Raw genomic sequence first — 12,438 nt, 5'->3', positions numbered from 1 at the left:
TCTTCTGGGTCCTGTTCAGTGACTGGACTTTTTTCCTTCATCCCTCTGGGAGTTTTTCTGCCCTTTGTCCCCCTTCCCAGCACTTGAGGGGCGAACATTTGAGAAGAGCAGATATTGGCTTTTCCTCACATCATACTTCCACCAGATCAGGTTTTTACCCTGCTGAAGAGTTTTTTTGTTTTTAAAAATACTGCATTACTTGTAGAGCAGTGGTTCTCAACTCCTGTCCTCGGGACCCACTAACAGGCCAGGTTTTAAGTATTACCTTGGGGAGATGCAGACTAGAATACTGCAATCACTGAGCAGCAAATGATATCATCTGTGATGTATTTCAGTTATCTTGCAAACCTGGCTTGTTAGTGGGTCCTGAGATCAGGAGTTGATAAACACTGTTGTAGAGTCTTCCCTGAAGGAAGAGCTATTTTGATTCTGAAACGCGTTGGTCATTCTCTCTGCATGTATAACCCCTATGTAATGCACAGAATATTGTACTGCTGTTTTTTTTTTTTTTTATTTGGACAATTTTTGGTATTATATGTATGAATAATTTTACTCCTGAAATGATATACAAAGTTAAAAAATAAAAAAACTACATTTTATAATAAAACTTCTGAGCGTTTAAAGTCCCACTATAAGGGGGGGGGGGGGGGGGTCGGTTTTTTCAATTACAATTAGGGATGTTGGCATTCCAATGTCAAAGTTTCCTCATATTAGCATAAACAATTATGTACGATTAAACACCATCAGCTTTTTCAGTACTTTCTTGGTGTTGCAGTAAAGGGTTGGGAGGGTTTATAATTTACACTAAGACCGGACATGATAAAATAGACTGGTGAGCCATTGAGAACAGGAGAGTTGGCTGGGAAATTACATTCTCTGAATTGCTGCGCATCTCCGACAGCTTCTGTTCACAGCGCTGGTCCCTAGTTGTGTACTGCTGACAAAGCCATCAGTGTTTACAATAGAATGGCCGCGCAAAGTCATTCAGTTGCATAGGAGTGCAGATAAGCACCAGGTATTTAATGCACAAGGACTTTGCTGCATCTAGACCTGTGCAAGAGATCTAATGATTTTGTAAAAAATGAATAATACATTTTTTGGAGGTCTATACATACACAATAGTTTTTTCCTGTGATTCCACTATAAAATACAATATACTATACAAATACAAGGGCTCAAAAGATAATCATACCCTTTGTTTTTTTTGTCAAGCTCTTCTGAAATCTAAACCTGGTATAACCTTGTGCATTCAGGAATTGTAGAATTGTATTCAATATCACTTTCCAACTCCTTGTGAGAACCATGGCTCCCGAGGGTTTCAATCTAGCAAGAGATCTGCACTTGTATAAAAGCCTAAAATAACCCAAAACTGTACAGTAAAGCCATATTAAAAGATAAAATATTCAGCTGTACCTTTCGGACTTCGTCCAGTACCATCTCGAACGACTTCTTATCCATGATTGCACTACTCTGTTCTTCTTGTACTAGTAACAGCCCATAAAGCCCAATAATCAATCCACAGAAGTTTTCCTCTTCAGTATTTGGGTGACACAACGCAATGTGCTCTTGTCATATCAATGGACGTTAAAAACAACATTTCACAACCATTTACAGGTAAAGTCAAATCCTCTTGTTAAAAACAGTATGTAGATGATACCGCGATCTAAAAAGGGAAAAAAAAAAAAAAAATTTGCAAATTGTCAAATATTTCAAGGCATCAGAGGTCTTTCCAAATCTAAGATGAAAACTCCAGCACGGATATCTTATTGCTGAAATCCTGACCCACCAGTTTACATATTAAGCGCTTGCCGACCAGCCGCCACAGTTTTACTGCGGCAGAATGGCACGGCTTGGCGAAACAACGTTATGTTGCGTTGCTTCGCCTTTTGGCCACTAGGGGCGCACGCCCAAAGCGTGTGCACGACCCCGATGCGATCCTGCGTTCACTCGTTACAGAGCGAGAACCGGGATCTGTGTGTCTAAACACACATACAGGCAGTCCCCAAGTTACATACAACTCATACTTGCAATGGGAGGGAGACAACAGGAAGTGAGAGGAAATCTACCCCTAGGAAGGGAAATTCTCTCCTGTAAAAGTTAAGGGAAGAAGGTGTCGCCACTGAAGCTTTATCACCAATCCTTGTCCTTGGCACAGGCAGCAAAAGAAACATTAACCCTTCTCTATGTTATCCAGTTTCCCCGCACTGCATTTGCGGTTTCCATGCGGCCGCATTTTCAGAAAAGGTGCAGGGACCTTTTTCTTGTATTTTCTGGAGGCATAGCAGCCCATTCAAATGAATGGGCTGCCTTGTCCATGCAAAACGTGGCTTGTGGAGTCTCACAAGTGTGAACCTAAGGTAAACGGCTAAATGTGGCCGGGGATACAGCACTGACACATACTGTACATGACAGCTTCCCAGCACAGACATGACCCACTCTGAACACTGGGGTAACTCCATACGCCAACTTAACCACTTGCTGACCTCCCCATGGCACTTTTACTGCTACAGGGCGGCAGCTGTGTGCAGAATCAGGTACATACATGCAATTCTGCATTCCCGCCTGCAGGGGGCATACACATGCTGCATCTGTTGTCATAATTCACAGCAGAAACCAAACTGTGGGTGCGGGGCACTCAATGTCCTCTGGCACCAGTCGATCATTAGGAAAACAGAGAACTGAGATATGCTTATGTAAACAAGGCATATCTTAGTTCTAAAGGAAGTCGGTGAAATGCGGGAATTACCATCATGAGTATACAGTATTCACTGTAATAGAAAGATGAGGTTTAGCGATACATTAGCAGTGGTGGCCAACTTTATGACTATAGGAGGCCTCAGGTGCCGCACAATAGTTTCCTTTTACATAAACGTGTGTTGCATTAAGGCTTGGTGAAACATATGTCTTGCTGTGCATTACCCATGGTAACATTTGCACCATTATGTGTATGTTGTGATGACTTTTGAACACCCCAACTCACTGTTAGAACTGCATTTGGATCAATCTACAGAGAGAATGGGACAGGTGGTGAGAAAGTGCTGTATTACCGCCTGCTTTAACCCCGTGAACCCAGCACTACCTGCAAAGCATCCGTTTGTGGGGCGCCCCCATTCAGCATGATATACTGCCCACTAGAGCTGCACAATGATTTGTTAAAAAATTGTGATCTCGATTCAATCCCCCTCACAATCTCTATGCAAAAATTTCCTGATTCATTCATGCAACTATTGGAACAAGTGTAGCGTTCCCTGCTCACTCTGCTGTCAAAAAGGAAAAAAAAAAAAAAAAAAACTGGGCAGTCTGCCAAGTTTTTCACAACATTGTCCAGCTGGTAGAGAACTATAAACATTGTAACTTTTAGTTCTTAGATCAAAGAAATGAACTTCTCTGTGTAAATGAGGAAAGTTTAACCACTTAGAGCCCCTTCACACTCACAGTGCCCGGGCGTCAGCAGTAAAGTAGCTAAAAATAGCAGCGCTTTTCGGAGGCTAGCAGCCAAAAAAAAGGGTTAAAAGCGCTGCTGCAGCCCATTGATTTCAATGGGCAGGGGCGCTTTAGGAGCAGTGTATACACCGCTCCTAAAGCGCCTCAAAGAAGCTGCTTGCAGGACTCTTTGAAGCTCACCGCTGATCATTCTCTCTGGCTCACACTGGAGTGACAAGAGAGGCGCTTTGCAGGCGCTATTTTTAGCGCTAAAGTACCTCAGTGTGAAAATTACTTGGAACCACCATACTAAATATATATATATATATATATATATATATATATATATATATATATATATACACACACACACACACACAGAGACCCTAGGGAATAAAATGGCTATTGTTGCAATATTTCATGTCACACTGTATTTGCGCAGCAGTTGCTCAAACACAATTTTGTGGGGAAAAAAAAATACACTTCAATGAGTAAAAATAAAAAAGGAAACAGTAAAGTTAGCCCATTTTTTAGTAGAATGTAGAAGATGATGTTACTCCACTAAAATCGTGATCTTTATTCTAAGCAAAAAAATTGATTCTCATTTTAGCCAGAATCGTGTAGCTTCACTGCCCACTAAGTGCAAGTCACCATGGCCAATACAGATGTACTCTCCCCCACCGTGTTTGCAGCTAAAGGGGAAGTGGTAAAACCACAGCTCACCCTTAGTACACGCGGGGGGGGGGGCAACACAGTGCCCTTAGAACATAGGAGGCGCCATGCAGAACCCTTATAGGGATGCAACGTAGAGCCCTTAGTACTTGGGGGGGAGGCATGCAGAACCCTTAGTACATGGGGGAGGCATGCAACGCGGAGCCCTTAGTACATAGGGGGGATGCAGAACCCTTAGTACACGGGAGGGGGGTGCAACGCAGACCTCTTAGTACATGGGGGGGTGGGGCATGCAGGACCCTTAGTGCATGGGGGGATGGGGCATGCAGAACCCTTAGTACACCGGAGGGGGGGTGCAACGCGGAGCCCTTAGTACATAGGGGGGGGAAGCAGAACCCTTAGTACACGGGAGGGGGGTGCAACGCGGAGCCCTTAGTACATGGGGGGGGAGATGCAGAACCCTTAGTACACGGGAGGGGGGGTGCAACGCGGAGCCCTTAGTACATAGGGGGGGGGGATGCAGAACCCTTAGTACACGGGAGGGGGGTGCAACGCTGAGCCCTTAATACATAGGAGGGGCATGCAGGACCCTTAGTACATGGGAGGGGGGGTGCAACGCAGACCTCTTAGTACATGGGGGGATGGGGCATGTAGGACCCTTACAGGGGTGCAACGTAGAGTCCTTAGTACATGGGGGAGGGGGAAGCATGCAGAGCCTTTAGTACATGATGATAATGATGGGGTGCCGGGGTTGTTATGCAGAATGTGACATCCCCGGACAATGACAGATGTCATGTGATTGATCGGATTGCCCCCCACACTGATCGAAGGGGGATCAGTACATGCAATGTCCGGTGGTACCTGTGATCCCAGGCCGGGCTCTGTAGGAGCGGGCAGTGCGGTGATCGGGGGGAGGGGAGCACACAGTCTCGGGGATATACAATGTCTGGGCTCACTGTACACAACACCGACCACTTCCGGAGCACACACAAAGCCCGGGGACCCGACCAGGGGACTTCCCGCTCCGCTTCCTTCCTCCACTCTGAAAAGACCCCCCTAAACACAGGACACGCCCACCGCAGGGTGAGGAGAGGACGCCGGGCTGTCGGGTGACATACAGCGAAGTCTTACTGGATGAGGTCCTGAGTAGAGATCGTTCGCCCGTCCCGCCTACCCTCAGTGGACCCCTATCGGGCGCAGTGTGATGACGTCAGGACGACCCGGGTGTGTTCTGTCCAATGGGGAGGAGCGGGGAGATTAACCTCTACGGTGCTGGAGAGAGGCGATCCGGTTCCTGTCCTACTAATACCCGCCGATCATCACCCTACAGAGAGGGCGGAGAGTGAGAGCAACTTTATCATTAATATCATTATCACTATACACCAGAAATGTACATGTCCGGGAGGACACACACCGCCATATACCGGGGACCCCCCACACCTATCAATAAATAGAGGAAAACTCACCCAAAATACTACAAAGAAAATCCAGTTTAAATGTATTTCTTCCTATCATGTCCCACCAGAAAAAAAACAATACAAACTAAAGTGTCACTATTTTTTTCATGTTGGATAGAGTAAGGGAGGATTAGAACCCCTGTCAGGCTTGTATTTGCGTCCCATTGTGGAGATTTCCCTTCAGTTCCTGTCCTGTAGCCAAACAGGAAGTTAGAGGAAATCCCGCCAAAGAGGGGGAGGGATGCCTAGTTGTCATCAGAACTAGTGTCCCCATTGGAAGATCTCCCCTCTTTTCCTGTTCTGGGGACAACCTAAAATGTGGGATTTTCTTTTTCCTTTCACTCTCAGTGATAAGAGTACAAATAGAGAGGGGGACTCTCCCTAAGGCTAGTTTTATACCTTCACCATTGGTGCGGATTGTGTTTGTACAGGCACAGCAGTCTAACATTTGAATGGGTTGTTGTGCCTGCAGGAAACGCAGGAAAAAGGTCCCAGCCCCTTTTAAAAATCCCAGCCACAGGGGAATCGTATGAGACTTTTGCACCAATGCGATTTCCTGCACTGGAAAACACGCTGCACTTTAAAATGCATCTGAAGAATGAATGGCAGTCCCACGTATCTGCAAGGTAGTGTGCCTGCGGCTGTGGGAACGCATGCAGTTTACACACATTCCCGCACTCACATATAAGTGAACCTAGCCTTATGGAGGAACAGACATTAACCACCTGACCTCCGGAAGGTTTTACCCCCTTCATGACCAGGCCATTTTTTGCGATACTGCACTGTGTTACTTTAACTGACAATTGCATGGCCATGTGACGCTGTACCCAAATAACATTTATGTCCTTTTTTCCATGAATAGAGAATTATTTTGGTGGTGGAATTTGATCGCCTCTGCGTTTTTTTAAATTTTTTGCGCTATAAACAAAAAAGACCAACAATTTTGAAAAAAACAAACAATATTTTTTACTTTCTGCTATAAAACACATCCAATAAAAAAATGTAAATGTATCAATGTAGGCCAATATGTATTCTGCTACATATTTTTGCTTAACCCCCCCCCCAATAAGTGTATATTAATTGTTTTGCGCACACTATGGAATAGATTTATGTATTTACTAGTAATGGTGGTGATCAGCGACTTATAGCAGGACTGTGATATTGCGGCAAACAGTCAGACACTAACTGACACTTTCTGGAAACCAACGACACTAATACAGTGATCAGTGCTAAAAATATGCACTGTCACTGTACTGATGACCCTGTCTGGAAAGGGGTTAACATCAGGGGCGATCAAAGGGTTAACTGTGTGCCTAGCCAGTGTTTTATTACAGTGTGGGATGTGCTTTTACTAGGGGAAGACATGGATCTTAGTCCCTGCTTTGCAGCGACACGGGATCCATCCCTTACCTCCTGTCAGAACGGCGATCTGCCTTGTTTACATAGACAGACCTCCGTTCTGCCTCACTACTCAATCATCGGCGGGTGTCGGAAGACATCGAGTCTTCGGTATCTGTCGCTGGGCACACATGCATGCACGCCCCCCCCCCCCACCTGGAAGAGCCAGATCACGTCTATATATGTGATCTAGGGTACAGGTGCCACCCTGTAGCAGTAAATATGCTACGGGGCGAACCTGAAGTAGTTAATAAACACTGACAGAGGGTCTAATCCCCCTCCACTCTATCCAAAACTGAAAAAACAGTTGCATTTTTTGTGGTCCATCTAACTTGGGGGCATGACGGCGGTGGGCGGTTTGCCTGCATACTTCATTGTGGAAGGTGTCCTCTCTTCCCATTGAAGGAGGTTGGGAGGTGTGTGAGTGTGTAGAATGTGTAGTGATGGTGAACCTTGGCACCCCAGATGTTTTGGAACTACATTTCCCATGATGCTCAACTACACTGCAGAGTGCATGAACATCATGGGGAATGTAGTTCCAAAACATCAGGGGTGCCAAGGTTCTCCATCACTGATCTAGGATAACGTGACATCAGGAACACTTTTCTAATATTATATTGTAAAGCGCTGCGTAAACTGTTGGCGCTATATAATTCCTGTATAATAATAATATACCAGATGATGTTCTTCTTTGCAGATGACATGGTGAAGATGTGTGGGAGGAGCAGACTATGAAGACGTATCAGGCTCTCCAGAGAGGAAGTCTCCCTGTTCCCTGTCTGTGTCACATGACCTGACCATCTACCATCAGGAAGATGAAGTTTAAAGCCAGTTTATACGTCTCTGCTGCAGCCGTGTTTCTGGCTCTGCTGCTACTACACAGCTGTGATAATACTAAAGTGAGTATTGCCTCCTCACTGCCTGCTTTAACCCTTTGAGCCCCACACTAGCACACCACAGACACATGCATTCTGGGGGCCCTTGCAGAGCAGCCCCATTCACCTCAATGGGTCACATAGCACCTGTCGAAAGCAACAGGGGGTATAATTCCCGCTGCCAAGCAAAGCATAGCGGCTGTGGCATATGTACACCCCCCCCCCCCCCAACCACTGTCTCTGCAGCTCACGTGTGAACAAGCCCTTAGACCCCTTTCACACTGGGGCGGTTTGCAGGAGTTATTGCGCTAAAAATAGCGCCTGCAAACCGACCCAAAACAGCCGCTGCTGTTTGTTCACACTGAAGCGGTGCGCTGGCAGGAGAAGAAAAAATCTCCTGCAAACCGCATCTTTGGAGCGGTGAAGGAGCGGTGTATTCACCGCTCCTAAACCGCTCCTGCCCATTGAAATCAGTGGGGCAGCGCGGCAATACCGCAGCTATAGCCGCGCTATGCGAGCAGTTTTAACCCTTTTTCGGCCGCCAGCGGGGGTTAAAACCGCACCGATAGCGACCGAATACAGCCGCAAAAACGACGGTAATACGGCGCTAAAAATAGCGCTGTTTTACCGCCGATGCCCCAGCGTGAAAGTGGCCTTAGGGTGTGTTGGCAGAAAAAAAAAAAAAGGGAAACCCGTATGTTTGCTCTGCGTCAATGGGGGGCACAAAACAAATGACACTTTATGGGGACCAGTGACACTAATACAGTGATCAGTGCTAAAAAAATATGCACTGTCATTGTACTAATGACAATGGCAGGGAAGGGGTTAAAAGAGAAGTAAAGGTTTTTTTTTTTTTCATACTTACCTAGGTGGATGCTGCATCTGTCCCCAGACGCCTCTACACTGAGAACCGAGCGATTAAACATCACTGATAGCTCGGTTCTCTCAGCTCCCCGAGCGGAGAGCTGCTGACTGTCAGTCAGCAGCTCTCCACTCTGCCCCCCCGCGCACTCACTGGAGCGCTGAGCTGTGGAGGGGCGGAGAGCGGCTCACTGAGAGCCTGAGATGGGTATAAGTCCAGGTACCTGGCGGATCCAGACTCCCAGAGTCGGGATGACACGGTGCCTGGATTGATATCCGTGATGTCAGCAGAGAGCAGACTTCCTTCCCTTTCCCTTGTTCTGCCTGTCTCCTGACCAATTGGCGGGTCCTGGTGTGCGAGCCCCAAACATGGAAGTGCCAGATAACCTACTAGATACATGATCTGGTGCATATACCACAGTATATATGCGTGGGGCGGTCAGCAAGAGATTAACCAAACAGTCCTTGCAGGTGAATGCTCATGGTGCATGTGTTTTAAATCACTGCAATTAGTTGAGGCTGGGTTCACACTTATGCGAATTGGATGCGGATTTCTTTGCATCCAATTTGCATAACAGGAGATTGTAACCGGCTCTCTATGGAGCTGGTTCACACATCTCTGCAGTGGCTCCGGTGCAAATTGCACAGGAGTCCTGTGCGTCTTTTGGTCCATTCCAGGTCCAAATTCAGCCAAAAATTCGGGATAAAATCAGACTCCTTCTGTGAGCCGCTGCGTGTTCTAGTGTGTACCCTATCTTAATGTTTGGGGAAAGTCACATTCACTGCTTTATAAAGCTGCACTCATACTGGCGTTTAGCCAAAGTGCGAATCCCGGCGGCAGGAATCTTCTGATTTCTGTTCCTGGGTTTGACAGCTAGGGAACAAATAGAGCATGTACACCGCAATGGTGGGCGCAGTCATTTGTGCACAGCCAGCAGTGATCGCGGCTGGGCGCACACAGAGTGTAAGGACCTGACAGATGCAGTTATCCACCCACAGCTGTCAAACCCAGCAGCAGGAATCAGTAGATTCCTGCTACTGGGATTAACACCATGGCTAAACGCCACCTACATATGCCTCTTGGTGTAATGTGTGTGTCTGTTCCTACCACTGTTGCAGTTAAACTGGACGTTGTCATTTGGTTCATGTGGAACACACTAGCCTAATTCAAAGGAGGCAAACAGGTGTGTATGCAAGATTCAATAGTCTTCCACTTCTTGGATCAACCAATATGCTCCTAAGGGCTCATTCATCTGAGCTTCCAAAATGCCGCATTTAGTTGCATACAGGGTATAGTTTTGTAGGCATCTAAGGGCCCTTTCAGACTGGGGCGGTTTGCAGGCGCTATTGCGCTAATAATAGCACCTGCAAACCAACCCGAAAGTGCTGCTGCTTTGTCTCCAGTGTGAAAGCCCTGAGGCCTTTCACACTGGAGCGGTGCGCTAGCAGGATGGGAAAAAAAGTCCTGCTAGCAGCATCTTCGGAGCGGTGAAGGAGCGGAGTGTATACCGCTCCTTCACCGCTCCTGCCCATTGAAATCAATGGGACAGCGCGGCTATACTGCCGGCAAAGCGCCTCTGCAGAGGCGCTTTGCGGTGGTTTTTAACCCTTTCTCGGCTGCTAGCGCGGGGGGGGTAAAACCGCTCCACTAGCGGCCGAATACCGGCGGTAAAGCGCCGCTTACAATAGCAGCGCTTTACCGCCAACGCCGCCCCAGTGTGAAAGGGCCCTAAAGGCGGCACCATAGGAATCAATGGGGTCATACACGCAGCTGCATCTGCAGATGTAAAATGTGCACTGTGTTTAGTGGCATACAAAAAAGGTAGGACATAGCTTTGTCTGGGGCCGTACATAGCTGCAGATTTTAAACACACATAAACATGTACATGCAGAATGTCATTAGAAGAATTGTACACATCTAAACATGAGTACTTTAGGTGTTTATTTTATGGAGGATCTTCTGCTAGCTCTGCCAGCAAGAATCTGCATTTGATGCAGAAAAAACACATATGTTCCATGTATATGAAGCCTAGAACAAACGTTCTTCTTGGAATGCCCATGAGAAGAAAAGACTGGTACTCCTTATTACACTGCCTGATTAGTTGTTCCTCCCAGCCAGCATGGGATGGAAAGAATGGGTGAATCAGCCTTCTATCCCTACTGTCACCCTGTCATCTCATGCATATAAAAATCTCAAGCAACAGCAAAAAGAAAAAAAAAAGTGCAATTTACATTTTGCTTTGTGTTAAGACAGCCCATTGAAATGATTAGGCTGCCAACTCACCAAATGGTCCTAAGCCCCTGTTCACATCAGGGCGTTTTGACAAATCACATGCCTATTGCCTGAAATGGTATTGTCTGAATCGCTGCGGCGCCGCACCGATTTCCAAAAGTAGTTCCTGCGCTACTTTTGGCGACTTCGGGGCAAATTCAATAGACATCTGTGCATGAACCCGCACAGAAGTCTTTCAAACCGCCTCTGAACTTGCAATGAAATGCGGGTTTGAAATCTGAACTCGCACAATTTCTAAGCCCGCCTCCAATCTGAAGGTACCCTAAAAGTCAAACATGTCACAAAGTTTGTAATGTAGTACACCACAATGCACTATGAGAGAGCTGCAATGCATGTGGTCGGGGCGGGGGTAGGAGTGGAATGCTGGAATAAGGGTTGGGAGGGTGAATGTCCTTTTTAAAGTATTACTAAAGGCAAAACTTTTTTTTTTTTTTTTGTTTTTGGATACAGTGGGGAGTGATTAGAACACTTGTCAAAGGTTGAAATCTTCCTATGGGGACACTAGTTTTGGGGACAACCAGGGATTCCTTCACTTCAGAGGGATTTCCTCTGATTTCCACCCATGCGATCCAAAACTGCTGTGGACCAAAAAAAGGGCCCTGCACAACTCTGGTCCGAATGTGATGCGAATTCAGCCATATTATTTGTACGACTAAAATCGCATTGCACAGATATCGCATGTAATTTGCACTGTAGTGCGATACGAATCACATGCAAGGTCGCACAACGCACCTATGTGAACTGAGCCTTAAGCCTCGTACAGGCGATATGATTGTTGGCCAACAGAGCGTCAGACTTTTGTCAAAAGGGCGTGTGTCTGGATCTTGTCTTGCTTACTAACAGCACACAATTGACAACCAAAAAACACGAACGTAGTGACGTACTACGTGGAATTTCAGCTCTTGAGCGCCACCCTCTGGCCACCTTCTGCTAATGTCGTGTTTGGTGAGCATTGATTCCGAGCATGCGTGTTTGTACTTTGGACTTTTGTGTGACGGACTTGTGTACAGATGATACAAAAATCTGACAACAGGCCATTGTCCGCCGCAAATTTACTAGCCTGCCATCCAACATTTGTTGGCCGAAAGTTGGGCAACAATTGTCTGATGGAGCGTACTAACGATCGGATTTTAGGCCAACAGTCGGATCGTGTGTACGAGGCTTTAGTCCTACTTTAACAGATAATGTTAAAAGAGTTTGTTTCATTATTTTCAGGTGTGGATTAGACTATTCTTTGGCTATCCATCAAGAACTAGAGAAGAGCAACTTTTCAAGCTGGATGTTGGGTGGCCAAGAGATCCCAGCCTTTTCACCGGCACTCCCTATGATGTTGCTGTGGATCACCAAAATTCATTGGTTTATGTTGCTCAGGTACTCTAACTTTGTTCTATCTCAGGACCCTTTTCATGTGTGAACCGGCTCCATTGAAAGCCAATCACACTTACAAGTTATGCAAATT

General features: G+C 46.4%; 2 protein-coding genes across 4 annotated transcripts in view; one reads left to right on the top strand and one right to left on the bottom strand.

Annotated features, from left to right (window-relative positions):
- PROSER1 (proline and serine rich 1) overlaps window positions 1–5,328 on the bottom strand; it is an 85,734-nt gene extending 80,406 nt beyond the window's left edge. Inside the window, exons 1-2 of one of the 3 annotated variants that reach the window (XM_073613276.1) lie at window positions 5,227–5,328; window positions 1,414–1,663 (exon numbers count right to left, since the gene is read on the bottom strand). In XM_073613276.1, coding sequence (XP_073469377.1) covers window positions 1,414–1,458 — 45 coding nt within the window. In that variant the 5' untranslated portion in view covers window positions 1,459–1,663; window positions 5,227–5,328. Of the gene's footprint in view, window positions 1–1,413; window positions 1,664–4,956; window positions 5,127–5,226 lie in introns of those variants that run through there. The other 2 variants (XM_073613274.1, XM_073613277.1) reach the window with 2 other exon arrangements.
- Window positions 5,290–12,438, top strand: part of NHLRC3 (NHL repeat containing 3) — a 28,792-nt gene continuing 21,643 nt past the window's right edge. The window contains exons 1-3 of the mRNA XM_073613278.1: window positions 5,290–5,437; window positions 7,648–7,849; window positions 12,195–12,350. Of these exons, the coding sequence (XP_073469379.1) occupies window positions 7,766–7,849; window positions 12,195–12,350 (240 nt within the window). The 5' untranslated portion in view covers window positions 5,290–5,437; window positions 7,648–7,765. The remainder of the gene's footprint in view (window positions 5,438–7,647; window positions 7,850–12,194; window positions 12,351–12,438) is intronic.

Source organism: Aquarana catesbeiana, linkage group LG02 (assembly GCF_042186555.1).
Source record: "Aquarana catesbeiana isolate 2022-GZ linkage group LG02, ASM4218655v1, whole genome shotgun sequence".
In the NCBI taxonomy this organism is placed as follows: domain Eukaryota; kingdom Metazoa; phylum Chordata; class Amphibia; order Anura; family Ranidae; genus Aquarana; species Aquarana catesbeiana.
This window is presented reverse-complemented; position numbering and strand designations above follow the sequence as displayed.